Below are 18041 nucleotides of genomic sequence, written 5' to 3'. Positions count from 1 at the left end.
AATGATTACTTTGCAAATTCTTTCAACACCTCACTGCACCAAATATTAGGGAAGAGGTAAATTTTTATGGCAGAAGTGAACTGGAAAAAAAATTCAGAGTTTTGGTACATAAAAATTAACCATTTAGCAATTTAACTTGAGAACATATGTGTATTGTACCTCACTCATTTGCAAGCTCTTTTTATTAATTACATACTGAGAACAAAACCAGAATTTCCTATCAATACTCATCATTATGGCCTAGAAAAAGTTTAACTACCTTGTACATTAAATCCAAAAGCCTCCTCTCCATCTTACCCGGCACTGATGAATCCCTAAGGAATGACTGATAGAGTCTTACAGCTTTGCTGCTTTTAGGGTCAACCTCTTCTTTTTTCCTAACAATCCTATTTCAACTAGAGCTAACTTGAGGAAGGAGAGCCATACTAGAAGGTAAGAAGTTCTATCTTTGAAATCTATTTGATAGTTTCACAGCAGAAATTCCCCATAAAGTCATCCTAAGAAAAGGCACAAGCAATAATACATTTGTTTTCTAGAAAAGCTGATTTAGGCAACCCAATTAAGAGATGAAGTTGACTCCTGAATTTCAAGACTCTCTCTCACCTTCTGGCAGCTTCTTCCTTTCTTCCTCCCCCATCAAAACATACAAGCTTTGGGTCTCATTCTCACTGAACCTTGCTCTAGCAAACTTTTACTGTGCATTGCTATCTCAACTAAGTCCTTTACCCTACAGGGATAAACATTAGTTTCAGGGGGGAAACAATGTCTTATTCCAAAGCACTGGTTGTGATGGTGACAGAGCAGACATCTTTGGCCAGGGTGAGAGATGCTTGGGGGCCAAGAGACCTTTCAGCACCTCCAGAGCCCATAGGCAAATGCCTTCCACATCCCTACAACAGCTGCCTCCTCAGATATATAGAGACTCCATTCTCACTTGGTTGTTCATTACTTTGTTCTAGGATGTTGAATAAGAGAACTTAGTAAGAATTTTTTCCACTGATATTAAAAAACAGCAACCTTTAAATCTGTACTTCACTGCCATCCCTAAAAGGAAGTTAGACTAGAACTCTCGAATTGGGTGTCATCTTTTGAGTTAAAAGGTAAGTAATTATAGAGAAGAGAATATTGCCAGATAAGGAATGGTAGCAGAGGAGGAAGCCAGCAGGCAAGAATCAATGGGTACCTACACAGTATAGAGGGAAAAGTGGTTAAAATAGAAATGTACTCTTCTGATCAGTAAGCTCTTTTGGACAGGCCTATGTCACAGGAATCTCTCCATTCCTTTTTTTTTTTTAAGAAAGAAAGTGAGCAGGAGGCGGGGACAGAGGAAGAGAGAGAGAGAGAATCTTAAGCAGGCTCCATGCCTAGCACAGACCCTGAGATCATGACCTGAGCCAAAATCAGATTCTTAAGTGACTGAGCCACCCAGGCACCCCTCTGTATCCTCTGATATAACTAGTTACATCATGCCTGAAGCAGAAGGCTTGATCAACACGTACTGAATGAATGACTGCCAAAGTAACACAGAAATGTCCACTTTGGGGTTGCAAAGGCACAAGCTTCCGAAATGAGTTCATCTTAACATAACATGAACCATTAAAAGAGGCTTTGTTTGCTTGTGTACAGAGGCACTACCTTCCACTTGCTCCTACTTATCCACAGTCACAATATGTAAGAGTGAGGGCTTTGGGTTCAAATCTTGGTTCCACCACTTAGTAATTGGATGGCTTTAGGCAAATTATCATACCTGTCTGCCTTGGCCCTTTATCCATAAATTCAGATTGTTAATGAAGAGGGAGGTAAATTAATACCTATAAAACCCTTAGGATAGTGTCAGACATGTAAGCACTCCAAAATATTTATCTGTATCATTTCTGCAAAATCACTACCCATTTATGCATGTAACTGAGCCATTCCTCTGCCTCTAACTTATTTGGTCATGGTGGCATATGGAGTCCTCAAAAGAATGGGATCTGGAATGAGAAATGTGCCCACAGGACAAGCAGCCATGGGCATTTTTCAGTAGTCTGGGCCTTCTTTGGTTGAGCCCATTTTTCCTTCATTCGTCAGGAACAAGATCCATGAATGTCCTGGCTTGACATGTGATGTTCTTTCCACCATAGTCCATGCCGCCTCCCTGAGTTGGGAAACCACTCCCCTCTTCAAAGAGGCCCTTTTGTCTGATCAAGGCTGTTTTCACTGTGCTGTGGTCTCAGACAGCTTTCTTTTGTGTTGTTTAAACACAGAATGACAGTCCACTAACATAATGTCTAAAAACTTTGCCTTATCTTTGTGTAAAAGCTACTGTATCAAATCTGTCCTAAAACTAGCAGAATGACCCATTCTGTATGTACAAGGGATTCTCACAGGGTAACCAAGTGTCTCAGTTAAAGTGAGAAAAGTTAGAGAGACTGATGCAGAATCAGCTACTCTCAAATGCATTGGGAATCATCAGTAGTTGGGGGTCAGCGAGGCGGAGGAAAGGGGAGAGTCAAATGGAGAGAAACAGCGTTGCTAAGCCACTTGTTTGATAGAGATAGCAATTTTTTTCTCTATTGGGTCTTCGATGGGGCCCCCAGGAGCCTGGGGGAATTAAGAGCTGGCAAGACCAGTGACATGGCCAGGAGCTGACGACGCCCCTTCTTAACTTGAGAGTCCATGATGACATTTATCCATTCGTTCAACTTATATTTATTTATTTAGCCCGATTCTGGATACTAGGAATAAATCAATAAACAAAAGAGATTTAAAAAAAAAAAATCCCCGCCCTCATGAAACTGAGATATTAGAGAAGGAAAGACAAAAGTAAATAAATAAATAAGTCACATACATTATGTCAGATGATGCTAAGCACAATGAAGAGTTAATCAGGAAAGAATTGGAGAAGACCACACTGAGAAGGTGACCTACGAGCAAAGACCTGTAGGAGGCAAGGAGCAAGTCATGCACAATCTGAGGCAAGAATGTTCAGAAAGAGAAACTAGTACAGAAGCTGTAAGGTACTATATTGTGGGGGAGGGGGCAAAAATTATCCCCATGCCTACAGCACTGTGAGTGGGGGAGAGGAGAAGGATGTGAGGTCAGGGAAGTGATGTGAAGGCCAAATGGTTAGGGAACGGTAGGCCACTATAAGGATTTGGACTCTGACTCTGAGATGGAAGAGATGGTAGACCCACAGCTAGGTCATCAAAAGGCCCCTTCAAGGACTTTCTACATTCACTCAGCTCCTTTGGCATCCACCTCAGTTAAAGAAAGGCACCTTGCCCAAGGTCATGCCCTTACTGGGGCAGGCCACATCTAGTAACCGCAGAAGACCATTTCAGCCTGACTCAGAACACTCATAGCCAACTCTTGCTCCAGAGATGCCCCACTAGGTTGACTGAGGCCTTCTCACAGTTTAACTTCTTCCTCTGCCATTCCTGCTTCCTCCTTTCTCTTCAAAGGTAATGATCTTAATCAACATCAGTGTCTATTTCTGGACAACCAAACTTGTGTGTAACAGAAGCCATTGGGGCTTCTGAACAGAGGAGTAACATGATCTGACTGATGTTCTAAACAGGTGTTGAGAGTAGACAGAAGATGGACAGAAGGGAAGCAGGATGACCAGTAAGGAAGTTATTGCAATAATCTAAGTAAGAGTTGACTATGACTTGGATCAGTGGGGTAGCAAAAAACATGGTGAAAGGTGATTGGATTCCAGATACATTCTGAAGATTAAAACAATGGGATTTTCTGATGGATTGGATGTGAGGTATAAAAGAAAAAAAGGAGTCAAAGCAGAGTCCAAGGTTTGGAATCTGAGCAAGGATGGACCAGCCATTTACTAAGATGGAAAAGTCTATGTAGAAAGCAGGTTTAGGGCATTGTGAAGATCTGGAGTTCAGTTTTGGACATAGTCTAAGATGACTATTAAAACAACCAGGTGGATATGTCAAATAAACAGTTGGATTTTTGGGTCTGGAGTTTAGGGGATTGGTCTGGATTCGATTCATAAATTTAGAAGTTGTCAACATAGAGATGGTAAAGCCATGAGACAGGATGAGTCTCCAAAGAAGTAGTGTACATAGAAATGAAAAGTAGTCAGGGAGATGGACAGGAACAAGCATGAGATACCAAAAAGATAGCAAGCAGAGGCCAGCAAGGGAAGATGGAAATCGGGAGAATGTGGTTTCTTAAAAGCCAAATTACGTGTTTCGTGGAGAAAGGCAGGATACACTGTGTCCGATGCTGTTGATCAGTTCAATAAAACAAGAATTGAGAATGGATTATTGGATTTAACAGCATGGAGATCATTATTGACCATGGCAAAAGACGTTAACTATCAAAAGTGGGAGCAAAAACTTGAATGGTATGGATTTGAGAAAAATTGGAGGAGAGAAACTGCAGTGGATATGGACCAATCTGGGAAGGAATTTTGCCATAAAGAGGAACAGAGAAAATAGGGTGATAGAAAGGAATGTGGGGAAAAGAGAGGAGACAGTTAGTGAGAGATGAGACAGAATTCAATCCAAAACATGAATGAACTGTTTGAACTTCAGAGCATGGAAACTTCATCCACAATAACAGGAGGGAAGATAGAATATATGGACAGAATGCACGCAGGTGATGATGGCTGAGTTACGGGAGCTTGTGGAGTTCTCTTCTGACAGCTTCTGTTTTCACATTTATAAGAAGCAATGTCATCTGAGCAGGTGGTGTTGGAAGTTTGAAGAAAGAGGAGATGTAAGGAAGTAGGAAAGCAAATGGCCTAGCCAGGAAGCAAGTCTGAGGTTGAGATTAGTTTCATAAATTTATGGTGAGACCAGTCAACATAGTTTTGTGTTTTTCTTCTGCCACATTCAGCTACAGCAATGCAGATGTGGCCTATTAGATTTAACCAGGACTGGGCTTTTGCAGAACACAGGAGAGCAAGACAAAGGGGCCAGACTGCTGGCTGTATAGGCAAGGAAGTGATGTTAATGTTGAGTCATAAAAATATAAGCTGAGGAAATAAATAAATGCAGGATTTAAGGGACAGTGTAAAGGTGGTAGGATCACGGACTCTAAGTCCCAGTGGGGTCAACAAAGAATTGGACTTAGAATGTAAAAGAAATGAGCTGCAAGGTTTTCTGACACTCACATTCCAACCATGGGATAGATGGCTGCTTTAGATGCCAGCAGGCTCTGTCGGGATACTCTGGGATAAATTGGAGGAGAGAGATTACAGTGGTTATAGAGAAATATGTCTGATTTGGGTGAGAAAGGATTAGAAGACCTCCAATAGCTCTTCAGCTCAAAGAATCTAAGGTTCTTCAGCTCAAAGAATCTAAGGTTCTTAGAGTGGAAGGAAGGACTTCAAGGGTGTCCAGGGGAAGAGCAAAGAACACAATTAAGACACAAACAGTGGCTCTAGGGAGAGACTGTCATGTTGGCCAGGAAAGGAGATGGCCAGGAATGGGTGCAGTACTAGATGTAAAAGACTAGTTTTCCTTCTTACTACCTTGTAACATCCCCATCCAAAAGAAAGTACGGATTTAACAAAGTGTATTTTAACTACCACTGGAAGAAATTTACAGTGGCACGCTAGTACACCTTTAGTTACAAAACTAAAAAAATGAGAGGCTACCTAGATCAGTTGTTCCCAAATTGTCTGCCCCTTCAGAATCAACTGGAAACTCTTTAAAAACAGATGCCCATAAACCTGATTGAGTAAGTACAGGTTCTGGTTGAAGAAAAAAGCTCCCTAGGTGATTCTGATGATATACCAAGTTGGGTGAGCTAGTTGACTTCTATCTAGGGTCTCTAGAAATTATAGCATTCTGTAAGTCATAATGAAATAATGCTTTTGAGAACATAACCAAATTTCTCACAGGTGAATTGCCCCTAGATATGGTCAAGGAAACATGTAGCCCCATTTGCTCTGGCAGCTATAATATAACAATAGGGGAAGCCAGACTAAAAACAAAGCTGAAACCTAGAAGAGAGTGGAGTCAAGAAAAACACAAAGGAAGAGAACTGGAGCCCTGACTGCACCTCACCTGAACCCCACTCTGCCTCAGAATTTTCTATTTAATATGAGCCAATAAATACCCCTTATTGTTTAAGCTGGTTTGAGGTAGGTTTTCAGTTTCTGGTTTCTCACAGCAAAAAGTATGCTCCACACCCTTCCCCACATCAGAATTAAACCAGTGTGGAAGCACATGCTGACATCTTCTCCTCTCCTTTAATGAGATTATAATGTGGGTAAGATTGACATATTTCAGATTAAAAAAAAAAAACTTCCATTCTTAAATTCAACTTTATTTGAGGATTTTCCTATGAATTAAATGATTTTGATTTTTTAGCCTTTACTCAGCAAAGCTTCTCCTTGTTAATGAGATAAAAACCAAAAATTGGGCCCAAAGTGACAAGCAAATCTCTGACACGACAGGACAGGATGTTTTTATATGGGAATTCAAGAAAGTCTAGCATAACCTAATTGTAGCTACTGTCTTCTTCCCCTTCCCCTTTTTCACATTTCCCTAACACCTGCTGGACCGTCAAAAGTAGGTATGTTGTTACTTAATGTCAATCAGTAGATCAGTGAGTAAAGACTTATTGTCAAAGTTACTAAGAAAGAATCTTCATGTGTTATTGACTGAGAGTACATAAACTTAAAGGAGACCTCTGGTATTGCTTACAAACTTGGATCTCAAGATCTGGACAATAAACAAGCCATTGTATCCATGGTAACAGTGGCTTAACTTTTCAATGCACAGAATGGTAATTACATTTCCTCCTTTCATTCATTTCTCCCTGTTCCCAATAACCTTGGGGGTCAGGCATGACCTGAGGGCTAATGACTAAAAGCATAGAGCTTTCAACATGAAACTTCACATTGTCTAACCTGTCACTTTTCTTGGAGAGACTTATTATTTCCTTGCATTGTGTTTTGGCACTGTCCTAAGTCAGAAGTACCCATCTTACTTTTAGAATGACAATGTTTCTAGTTTCTCAGCACATGCTATTAGAATAAGACTTATAGACGAGCAAAATAACCATTGGCAGAGTGCGCATATATTTGGCATTTCTAAATTAATCCAGGGAGGTGTGAAAGACACCTGCTCTACCACTTACAGAAGCAGTCCTCAGGTTAAATGCTAAAGACCCTTGGATTTGCACCAAGATGTAGTCTGTCTCCATAGAAGCATTTTCATATGTCTCCAAACCCTCCTCTCTTCTTTCTTTCCACCCCATTCTCAGAGCCAAGGCCTCCTGCCTGGAAAAGGGACAAAGTCTTAAGAATATAAACAAGAAGAAAAAAAAAAAGAATATAAACAAGAGAGCAGAGTTAGTTGGGAAAGGAAAAAGGACCTAGGATTCCCTGAAAAATGAAATCATACAATGTACTCAAGAGCTCCTGTACTCTGTTCTTTTATCTCATTCTCCAGAACTTTCCTGTCCATCACAAGTCTGGTCCAAATAAGAATCCTTTAGGCTACAAGTAAACCTTCTAGAGAAGTCCTTCTTTCTCCTGTTCTCCTAAACTTAAAGTTGCAACATGATCACATGAACACAGAGCATCATGTCTTTTGCCTTAATATTGTCAATACTTTTCCCCCTTCAATTCATTGAGTTATCCCAGGACTGCATGCCCTTGAGAAATTTCTATAGCCTTGTAAGTCTGTCATCATGTATAAAATAAAAATAACATCAGTTGGTTTTACCTGATAAGGTGTCCTAGACACATGTTGTTTTTGCAGCCCAGCCTCTGTTCACCTGGTAGCCCTCCCCAATTTCCCTCTGCAGTCCAACCTTAGTCCATGACTTCAGGGACCAAGCATATGACCCAAGCCTAAGCCATGGACACACTTCATGCCATGGATACAGTGATTGGTTCTCCGATGAGTTTGTGACCTAAGGAGAGCCCAAGATGCAACTGAGACTTTTACTAGGAAAAATTAAGACAAAAACTCTTGCTCTTTCCCAATGGACATAACATGAAAATATGTAGCTCCAGGAGCCACTGACAGCCATCTTAGAACATTAAAGAACACATCTGAGAATCTTCATCTCAGAGTCAGGAGATAGAGAAACCAGATCAGCCTGACATAGTCTGAGCCCCCATTTTATATTAGGTTGAGCCAAAAGAAATTGCCAGTATTTGGCTGTCTAGAGAAACAGCAATCCCATATGGTTCAACCTAATAGCAGTATCTTTTCAATTATGTATTTCAATAAACTTCCTTTTTGGCTCCAGGCAGTTTAGTTTAGATTTCTATCATTTACAAACATAAGTGTCTAGACTAATATGTAAAGTTGTAGCCACGAAAATGTTATACCAGCATGCATGGATGCATCAAAGAACCACTAGTGTTTAAAAAGAAAAAAAATACTATAGTGTCCTCTCAAGTTAGAAAAAGAAGTTAAATTCTTGAAGAGGTTAATAAAGATGGATAAAAATATGTATGTAAGACCTCACAATCCATAAAGCATTTCACACTCATCTCATTTAACTGGCATAACTACCCTATAAGGTAGATATGTGCCCATTTTACAGATAAGAAAACTGACCTGAAGAGTTGAGTACATTGTCCTGAATTTCCCACATAGTAAATGGCAGTAAACCCAGATCCTCTAATTCTAAAATCCCACACTCTTCCCACTTCATTTCACCATGCTGAGATTGTGAAAAAATTGCTTAGGAAACATCTGCATGGACCCCAATAGAACACATGGAGCATCAAAGAAATGTCTCTGATTTTCAAAACAACAACCAATCTGATCATGTTAAAGAAACAGCCCAAAACTCAGGCTGAAACATGTCAAATCTTTCTAACAGTGGTGAGATCCTGGCCAGGGTTCTAGTTTCTAAGTTTTTTAATTAAATATTTTTATTTAATAAAATAAAACCTGTGTTTCTTAAAGTGCCTGCTTAGAGAACATGGACAATGATCAACAATGACCTAACAATTACCTTGAATTAAGACTAAAAACCTATTCATGTAGCAGTCTGGACTATGAAACCCGGAGACCTTAGGAATGTGCTTTGATGGCCCAAGATTTTGAAAAATAGATCCGGAGGTACAGTCTTTGAAAGTTGGGGCACTGACATGACATAAGTTCTGGACCACGCTGAAAGCATGGCTGTAATTAACCTATCCTCTTAGACCTGAGACATGTGACCCATCCAATTTTTTTTAAGAGAATTGACCAAGGTGATCTTTTCATCATACTTGTTCTCATATGACAGGTCAGGATCAACAGAAAAGCAATCTAGAGGCCTCCTCAACCAACCAGGCTGAGGACATTCCAAGTACATGTATCTAAAAATGATCAATTGGAAAGACACAAAGAGGAGCCGGGGTTTACTCTAACCTCGAGTTTCCGATCTTAGCTCTGACCTCGGCCACATGCCCTCAGGCAAAGGGCTTCACCACCTCCCTTTCACCCCTTTCAGTCCCCTCTCCTTGCCTCCAGGGTTTAGTTGCTTATCTATAAAATAATGCAAGTAGACCAGCTGATAGCTAAGATTTCCTCCATCGGTAAAAGTCTAATTTCTATTAGAACAGGACAGGCACAAGATTGAATCAGGGAGTTTGAGCAGAAGCCCTATAAAAACTGGGTAGGAAGAATTTCAAGCAGAGAAAAAGAAGCCAACTGCTAGGAAATAAAAGCAGCGGCGGTATCAGAGATGTGATAGAACCAAAATGTTGCTTGCTTGTTACCAGCCCCAGAATCCTTTACCTGAAGATGTAATTGTCATAAAGCTGATACTAACTATAAAAGGCATTACCAAGCTTCTACTGGAGGAAAGAATATAACTGTTTAAGATCAATACCATTTTCTCAAAAAAACTTCCAGTCATATCCTGAGATCTGGGAATTCTTCAAAGAAATGTTAGGGGAAAATGCCTAAGACTTCCTTATGTGCGCTTAGAAATTAGAAATATGAATAGTAAGCCAAAAAAAATGTTACCTTTAGTATTGGTCAACATAGTAATACCTGCTAGTTATAATCATTGTCTATAGGCCTTATACATTAAGCACTTTTATCTCTTTATGTTAATAAAATGCCATGGAACAGATTCCTCCTGTTATCACATCAATTTGGCAGATAAGCAATCTCAGCCAGGAAAGTTTCATGACTTTCCCCGGGTCAACAGACAGAAAGTGGTAAAGCCATTGCTGAAACCCAGACAGCCTGACTCCAGAGTTCAGGCTCTCCCAATTTTTCTTAAAAGCATTATACAAAATATGAAGAAAATACAAATAATTTTAGCTATAGATATGCTATAATTTTTTTAAAGACTAACCATAAAATACTCAGAGTTCTTTTCCAATGTCTAATGATGCAAACCTGCAGGAAGATCATACCTAAAATGTGTGCTAAAATAAGGACATTTACAATGTCATCACACTTTACCTGATAGGTCAATACAACAGGAATCAGAAATCTCCTTAACCTTCCAGGCTGAGGATATTCAGAGGGCAAGTAGGAAGAATGGGAGTAAGGATGCCTGGGGTCAGGTGATAGAAATCTGAAAGGAATCCCTGAAAAAATATCCAGAGTTATGGCACAGCAGGTAGACTTCACCTTCTGTGGTAAAATGCCACTCAGCTTCTTCAGTAACCTCACACATGGGTAGTAACCTAGCGAGCATGACATTTTTAGTACTAAAGAAAAGAGACAGGGAAATAGAGGAGAAAGTCACATACTATAGCAGTTAAATTATAGCCTCTGGACTCAGAATCTCTTGGACTGGCCTCACAACTGCCATTTTCCAGCAGTATGATCTGGGGCAAATTACTTCATTGCCCAGTGCCTCCATTTCCCATCAGTAGGGATAGTAAGAATACTTACATCAAAGGGGTATTATAAAGACTAAATATCAATAAGTATAAAGCACTAAGAACAGGGTCTGCCACATATCTAAGTGTATGATATGCAACTCTTACAGTACATAAGATTACTATATATTCTTATAGAAGATGGATGGATGTAAACTACCAAGAAGAGTTAAGTACAGTTTATTTGGTGACTAAACCATCAATCCAGGGGAGAAAATATCTGTTTTGATTGTATGGGGACAATCCAGATGTATCCCAGATGAATCCGGACTAGATTTCCTTTTGCCGGGCACTGACAGGAACATATAGTAAATCCTATGGCTGCATTTAGGACATAAGACGTATATCACCCTAAGCGCTGCGGCAAACCCTCCACTATAATAATAAATCCTCTTTCTGTGTTACCAACACTGAGAAAAAGTGTTCAAAGCAAGAATTATTAGCGGTCTCTCCCTGCCTCCCCTCCCTCTCCAAAGATTTTTACAAGACCAGTGGGGTTTGTTGGCGTTTCCAAACTTCTCAGGAAGTCTGAAATGGGTACTGCTAGGAGTTGCTGTATAATTACTTAGTTGATTCCCTCTAAGGAGCTTACGCTAAGAATTGAGGAAAGAAAGCAGATTAACCATTTGAATACATGCTACGGCCCATCCACAAGCTTTTCCCTCTCTCCGCCATAAATGGGGGCTTCTACAGTCTCCACCCGTCAACCCCAATATGTGATCCAGGGAAATCAATGTATTGCTTTGGCTAATCCTACAACAATAGGGGTTTCATTTTCATTGTAGGGCAATTAAGTTGTCCGACGGGAAGGAAGGAGCAAGAGGGGAAAGGGGTGGGGGGAGAACTCTCCCATCCCCACAGACAGATTAGTCCCTGTGGAGGCAGCAGCGTCCGTTCTGTCTGTCTGGTGGTCGGTCACACGCAGCTCCGGGCTGCTACCTAGCAACGCAAAGCCTGGAGAGAGCTCGCCGGTTCCCCTGCCTCCTCCTCGCCCTTCCCATTCATCCCTGGTCAGTCTCCCCACCCCACTCCGCGCGCTACTCTCTGTCTTCAAGTTCCCTCTCTCCCTTCCTTCTCTCCCTTTTCATTCCTACTTGTCTTCTCTCTCCTCTTCCCCCGTACTGTTTTTATCCCCTCCACTTCTTCCTTTCTTTCTGTTTCTGTACAAATGTGAACTCTAGCAACTTGAGAGAATTTTTAAGTGCTTCATCGCGGAAACTTTCTCCATTCGAGCCCTCAAAACTCTGGCCGCGCAGACGGGGCCTCATTCATCAACACAAAAGCCCCCACCTCCCTGTTGAAAAGGAAAACCCTTCAAAGAAAATGCCCCAGTATATCTGCTGCTCTCTCGTCCAATCCCGCTTCCCGGCCTTATCTCGGCTCGTAAATGATCTGTATCGAGATGCGGTCTCTTGAGGGTCAACGCGGGACCAAGTTTCGCTGAGGAGGAGAAGGGGGGGTACTCTAGCCCGCGAAGGGATCTCCCCGGCTAAGCGCGGCAGGTGGAAAACTGCGCACGGAGAAGCGCGGCGAATCTCTCAGCCCCCCAGAGAACGAATCAGTATGGGGAGCAGACTGCGCACTGGCTAGGAGGACCTCTGTCTCCGGGTTCCAACTGCAGAGTGCTTTCGAGAGGCTCGGGAGAAAGTCCCGTGGGAACAAAGGCGGGGTCCCCGTGGGGTGCGCTGTCACCGAAACCGGCGGAGCTACTTTCTCAAGTTTGCTGCTGCTCAGTTGCAGGGCGGGAGAAGGAGGGGTGCTCCCGCTCGCCCCTCGCTGAGCAACCTGAGTGCCCTGGCGGGAGCCGCACCAGTGCCGCCGCCCTGCCCTGCCCCCCCGCCCCGACCGTGGTCTCCTCAGTGCGCTCACGGACCCGACCCCTGCCACTGCCGGGTAAGTCCCGAACTCTGCGCGGAATTCCGGCCAGCGGGCGCTTACCTTGGCCACTGGCCGGCGCCAGGCAGGCGGCAAAAGCCAGCAGCACCGTGCACGCCACCGCCGCCGCCCCGCGTTCCATCCCCGCGGCCATCCGAGGCCCCGGCCTCGCCGTTCCTTTCCCGGGAGGTGGGCGCGCGTAGCACACAGCAACCGCCGCACCTCTGCTCGCGAGCGCTCCGGTAGGCCTGCACCTAGGCAGGCTCCTAGAGGCGGAAAACCGGCCCGAGAGCCCAAGGCATCCCGTTTTCTACCCGCGCCAGTCCCCACCCTCCAGATGGTGCATAAAGCCCTGGAGACCCGACCGCCCCGGAACTAGCATGCGGGAATCCAGCCGGGCAGGCCCCCTGCCGCCCGGCCCGCCCCCTGCACTTTGCAGCGCTGGGAGGAGTAGGGACTCGAACACACGTGCGCTCACACATGCACACTCCACACGCGCGCGCACACTCACACACGTCCTCATACAGTCTCTCACACACAGTCACACACACTCCTCACTGTCACACAAACTGACAGTCTCACACGCTCACGTGCGCGCCGGCACACACATTCCTAGGTCACACACGCGTGCGCGTAGTCCACAGTCACACAAACACCGACACGTGCACGCACACTTCGCAGTTACACATTCTACGTTTACACACTCCTCGCAGTCTCACACTCAAATGCCAACACTCGCCTGACACATGCACGGGAGTGATCCGCTCTAGCCTCTCCGCAGGCTTTGCCTCCCCACCCAAGTTTGCGAGGCAGTCCGCGGGAAAATCTGCCACTGATACAGTCTTTTAAAAGGAAGAAAAATAAGGGAAGGGAAGGGGAAAGGAAATGAAAGGAATAAGAGCGTGCTGGAGAGATTTGTGACCATTCTCTAGTCTGAAATCCCTAGGCTTCTCGGACATCCTGGTTTCTCCCATAGAGTTGAGACGCTGAGATAGGGTGCTCTGTGTTTTTACAAAAGCAGGGGCGTAGATCGATGTGGGGGGGGGGTTGGATCCTTGTTTAGCTTTTCTTAAGCAGAACATACACACGTGTTACCGCCAGATCGCGTTTCTTACAAATCTCTTCAATTTGAAGCAAAGTTGAAAAGAATGAACGTCTTCTATTTCGTACTGGTGCCCCTTTATAGGAGGGAGACACGTAAGGGGTTCAGAAAGCCCTGCAGCTCCCTCCTATAAGGCAACTTTAGACAGACTGCCAGGGGCTCTGACCCCCAAGAGCCGTTCGAATGAACCTACATTCACCCTCAGAGCATCGTCCTCGGGCGGTACGCGACACTAGAGCCAACAGAAGGAAAAAAAAGAAGGAAGGGAGGAAAAGAAAGAAAGAAGTGATGCACCTAGCAACTTATTTCCTGGCCCTGGGATCCCTGTGAGCAGGGGCCGTTCCCAGGCCGAGGTCACCCCCAAATCTCCGGTCCCGGGCTCTGGATCAACTCGGCAGAAGGACCCCAGGGGCCCTTTCCCCCAGCCAGAGGGGCCATGACAGTGGAGGCGGCAGCCCTGGGCGCACTTAGACCTGGGCAGGGTCCCGCCGCCTCGCCCTTCCCAGGGGCGAGAACCTGCCAGTGACTGCCACCCCTTGTCCCGGAGCACCGACTGTCTGGGACTCCGCTGACCGACCCCTGGCACGACACCACGGATCGTGTACCTTCCGTGGGCTTAGGTGATTGGTGAAGCTTTGCGGGGAAGAGGATGGAGGAAGATAGGTATTATTTTAGAAAGACAAAAAGATTAACAGAAATAGACACAGAGAGAGAAAATTTAGACTTAAAAAGACCAGGGCTGTGAGAAAGGGCGACAGTCACTTCGTGGCTTTCTTTTCGAGATTTCTGGATTTGGAAAAACAGAGTTCTCTGCTCTGACCGAAGTCACTGGAACGTTATTTGCCTCCCCTGCACTGCACTGGCGGTGTCCGGCGCCGAGGAGGAGGCAGGATTGGGGACCGGAGGGGCAGGGGGGGGGGGTCTGGGAAGTGAAGAGGATGAGGCGGGTGGGAGGAGGGAAGCAGCGAGGGATCGAGAAGCTGCACTTCAGTCTCCGCGGGTGATTTATGCCGGTTCCGGGCGGCCGGGGCGATGGTACGAGACCGCGCCGGGGTCAGGCGGCTCTGACGCCCGCCCAGGCCGCGCTGCATAGTCAATGAGCGTCCCCGCACCGCGGGTTACAAAGAGCTGCGGCGGGCGCTGGGGAGGCTTGCGTGGGAGGGGCTGGGTGGCTCCCAGTGCGCGCGTAGGCGCGTGGGGGTGCAAGAGGGTGAGCGCCGGCGCGCGGGCGGGCGGGCGTGTGTGTGTGTGTGTGTGTGTGTGTGTGTGCGCGCGCGCGCGCGCGTCCTTTCACTGTAGCGGCCAGGGTTCCAAACATTCCTTTCTGCACTGAAGGGTTTTCCTCATTGTTGTTGTCTTTGTGCTCCAGTGTTGCCAACTTACTGGAATTCCTGACGTGGTTGCACAGCAGGGCTCAGGCTGACCGTAGGAGCCAGCTGCGTTTGTGTATGAGGCCGACCCCGACGTTAATCCCAGAATAACGCGGGTGAAGGGGGAAAGAATGGAGGGAGAACGCGAGGGAGGGGAGCAGATAAAGGGTGGGCATGGGAATGAGGGACCACTAACGGAGTACGGTCCCTCATTCCCAGCACTGCGGACGTGAACCCACACATGCACACTCTTTTCCACTAGAAAATCTCATTTTCTCAATGCAACCCCAAATTCGTGTCGCTCGAAAACAAAGCATCTTTTGCAGCCCGTACCATGCACCTGTTTATCTGCGGTTTCTATACCTGAGAAAACTCGCTGCTAGTTTTAGAGGATTAAATCTAAGGACCAGCATCTGGGAAAACCCAAGTTAACACAGTTGTGACTTAAGCCAGCCTTTTTTCTGTATAATGAAAAAGTGTAATTTCTTTTTGACATTTCTCTCTACATATATGCATATAAGACTTTACTGTTAACCAGAGACAGGAAAGTGCTGAAAAGTGAACTTTATCCTAGTAAATGTATGTTAATTGACTTCCTTGATACATTTTTGACTTGTGTATATTTATTTTACTTATGCGTCAACAACAAACTACTAAAAATATTTTCAGAGCATTATGTTCTTATGTTGAACCAACTTCTGCTTCCTGCAGTGGGCATGAAGTTGTAAAATCTCCTTGAGTAAAATTCTTTTTTTTTTAAAGACTTTATTTATTTATTTGACAGAGAGAGAGCACAAGTAGGCAGAGCGGCAGGGAGAGGGAGAGGGAGAAGCAGGCTTCCCGCTGAGCAGGGAGCCCGATGCGGGACTTCATCCTAGGACCCTGGGATCATGACCTGAGCCAAAGGCAGACGCTTAACCGACTGAGCCACCCAGGTGCCCCTCCTTCAGTAAAATTCAACTTCAGTTTGCTATTAATCCAACCCAGATTTGCTTCCTAAGAGCCATAGAGCCAACTGCCCACTGAACAGCTCCAATCCAATGTCCTTAATACCTCAAACTCAACATGGGGGAGCCTGAACCATAAACCTTCCATGTTCCTTATCTCAGAAAGGGGCACCACCATCCAGCCCAGGGGCCAAGGCCTGAATTGTCATTTTGACCCAACCCTCTTCCCCACTCCTATATGCAGTCAACCTGTTAATGTGCAACATTCTGTTAACTTAAATCCACTTTCTTCTGTCTCAAACCCACCCATTTCTCTCAACCTTACTGCCAGTAGCCACCTAGACTCTCTCACCTGAATTATGGCAAGAGCCCTCACAAGTTCCTTATTGTCAGTTTTGCCCCCTACTGTCTGTCCATCTCTTTTCCATTCTGCAATCAGATGATCCAAAGTGATATTTGCATTAGACTAGTGCTTTCAAACAGAGGTCATTACTAATTAGAGGGTAAGAAATCAATTTAGTAGTTCAGACAAGAATTATTTTCAAATTAAATAAAACAGAATAGAAAGTTTCATGTGGAAAGGATATGTATTGTTTCACAAAACTCCTGGTTCTCATATGTGTGTGTGTGTGTGTGTGTGTATGCTGTGTCACCTTATATAGATCTCAGTCAAAAAAGCTTGAAGTATCTCTCCACAAATTACTTCTTAATTAAAAAGAGAAAATAGTAAGAGACATGGAGAAACCTGGCAGATATCTTAATAGGTGTTATTACTATTTAGGTATAGTAAGGTCAATTGATCAGGAGATGACTGCCATTGGAAAGATAATTTACTAAACTTACAGCTCCCAAGAGAGGGAATACAGGTCACACCACTGGGGGGCCACAGAGAGAAGCACTAGAGTGAGCACTCCCAGAGGGAGAGGGGGAAATGTGAGCAAGCACCTTTACTGTGGTTTCTGAGGGAAGGAACAGGAAGACAGGGTAAACAGGCTTAGGATTGGCCAGTTTGTATTTGAAAAGCCCTCCCTTGGGCCAACTCTCAGAGGAGGGAGGCAAAGAGGGAGGCAGGAAGGAGGTCAAGGCAAGGTGACTGGGTCATATCATCAGGTTGTCCAGAACAAGGTGTATCCAGTATATGCCTGCAGGGCAGATGTTAAAGCATTTTAAGATTACAGAAGCTAAAAACATGGTAAATATGGAGGATGCCTCATGGTATTACTGACAAAAATGGGCAACCTAGTCATGAGAAAGCATCAGACAAACCCAAACAGAGGGACATTCTATAAAATAAGCAACTTGTGGGCACCTGGGTGGCTCAGTTGGTTAAGCGGCTGCCTTCGGCTCAGGTCATGATCCTGGAGTCCCGGGATCGAGTCCCACATCGGGCTCCCTGCTCAGGAGAAGCAGTCTGCTTCTCCCTCTGACCCTCTTCCCTCTCGTGCTCTCTCTCAAATAAATAAATAAAATCTTTAAGGAAAAAAAATAACCAACTTGTATTCTTCAAAAATGGCAAGGTCATGAAATACAAAGAAAGACTGAGGAACTTTTTAGAGATATGACAATTAAATGCAACACACAGCCTTGGGTTGGACTTGGACTGGGGAAAAACAGCTCTAAAGGGTGTTATTGGGAAAAGCAGAGGCATTTCAATATAGACTATAGATTAGATAATGGTATCCTGTTATGTTAAATTGTCTGACATTGGTTAGGAAAGAGAATGTCCTTGTTCTTAGGAAATATATCCTATAGTATTGAGGGGTACAGAAACATGATTTTGCAACTTATTCTGAAATAATTCAGAAAAAAATGTGTATGTATGCATGTGTGTGTTTGGAAGAGAGAGAGAGCACAAATGGGCCACAGGTATGTGGGAGTTTCCTGCACTATTCTTGCAACTTTTGTGTGAATTTGAAATTATATTAAAATCAAGTGACTTT

The 18041-nt window shown here is 44.3% G+C and overlaps 1 protein-coding gene across 2 annotated transcripts in view; it reads right to left on the bottom strand.

The window, feature by feature from the left end:
• Positions 1-12972, bottom strand: part of LRP2 (LDL receptor related protein 2) — a 194546-nt gene extending 181574 nt beyond the window's left edge. For both annotated transcript variants that reach the window (XM_073882829.1, XM_025852083.2), the window contains exon 1: positions 12746-12972. In XM_073882829.1, coding sequence (XP_073738930.1) covers positions 12746-12836 — 91 coding nt within the window. In that variant the 5' untranslated portion in view covers positions 12837-12972. The remainder of the gene's footprint in view (positions 1-12745) is intronic.
• Between the last annotated feature and the right edge of the window lie 5069 nt (positions 12973-18041).

Source organism: Callorhinus ursinus, unplaced genomic scaffold (assembly GCF_003265705.2).
Source record: "Callorhinus ursinus isolate GAN/ISIS: 27379988/994484 unplaced genomic scaffold, GSC_fseal_2.0 scaffold2, whole genome shotgun sequence".
Classification (NCBI taxonomy): Eukaryota; Metazoa; Chordata; class Mammalia; order Carnivora; family Otariidae; genus Callorhinus; species Callorhinus ursinus.
This window is presented reverse-complemented; position numbering and strand designations above follow the sequence as displayed.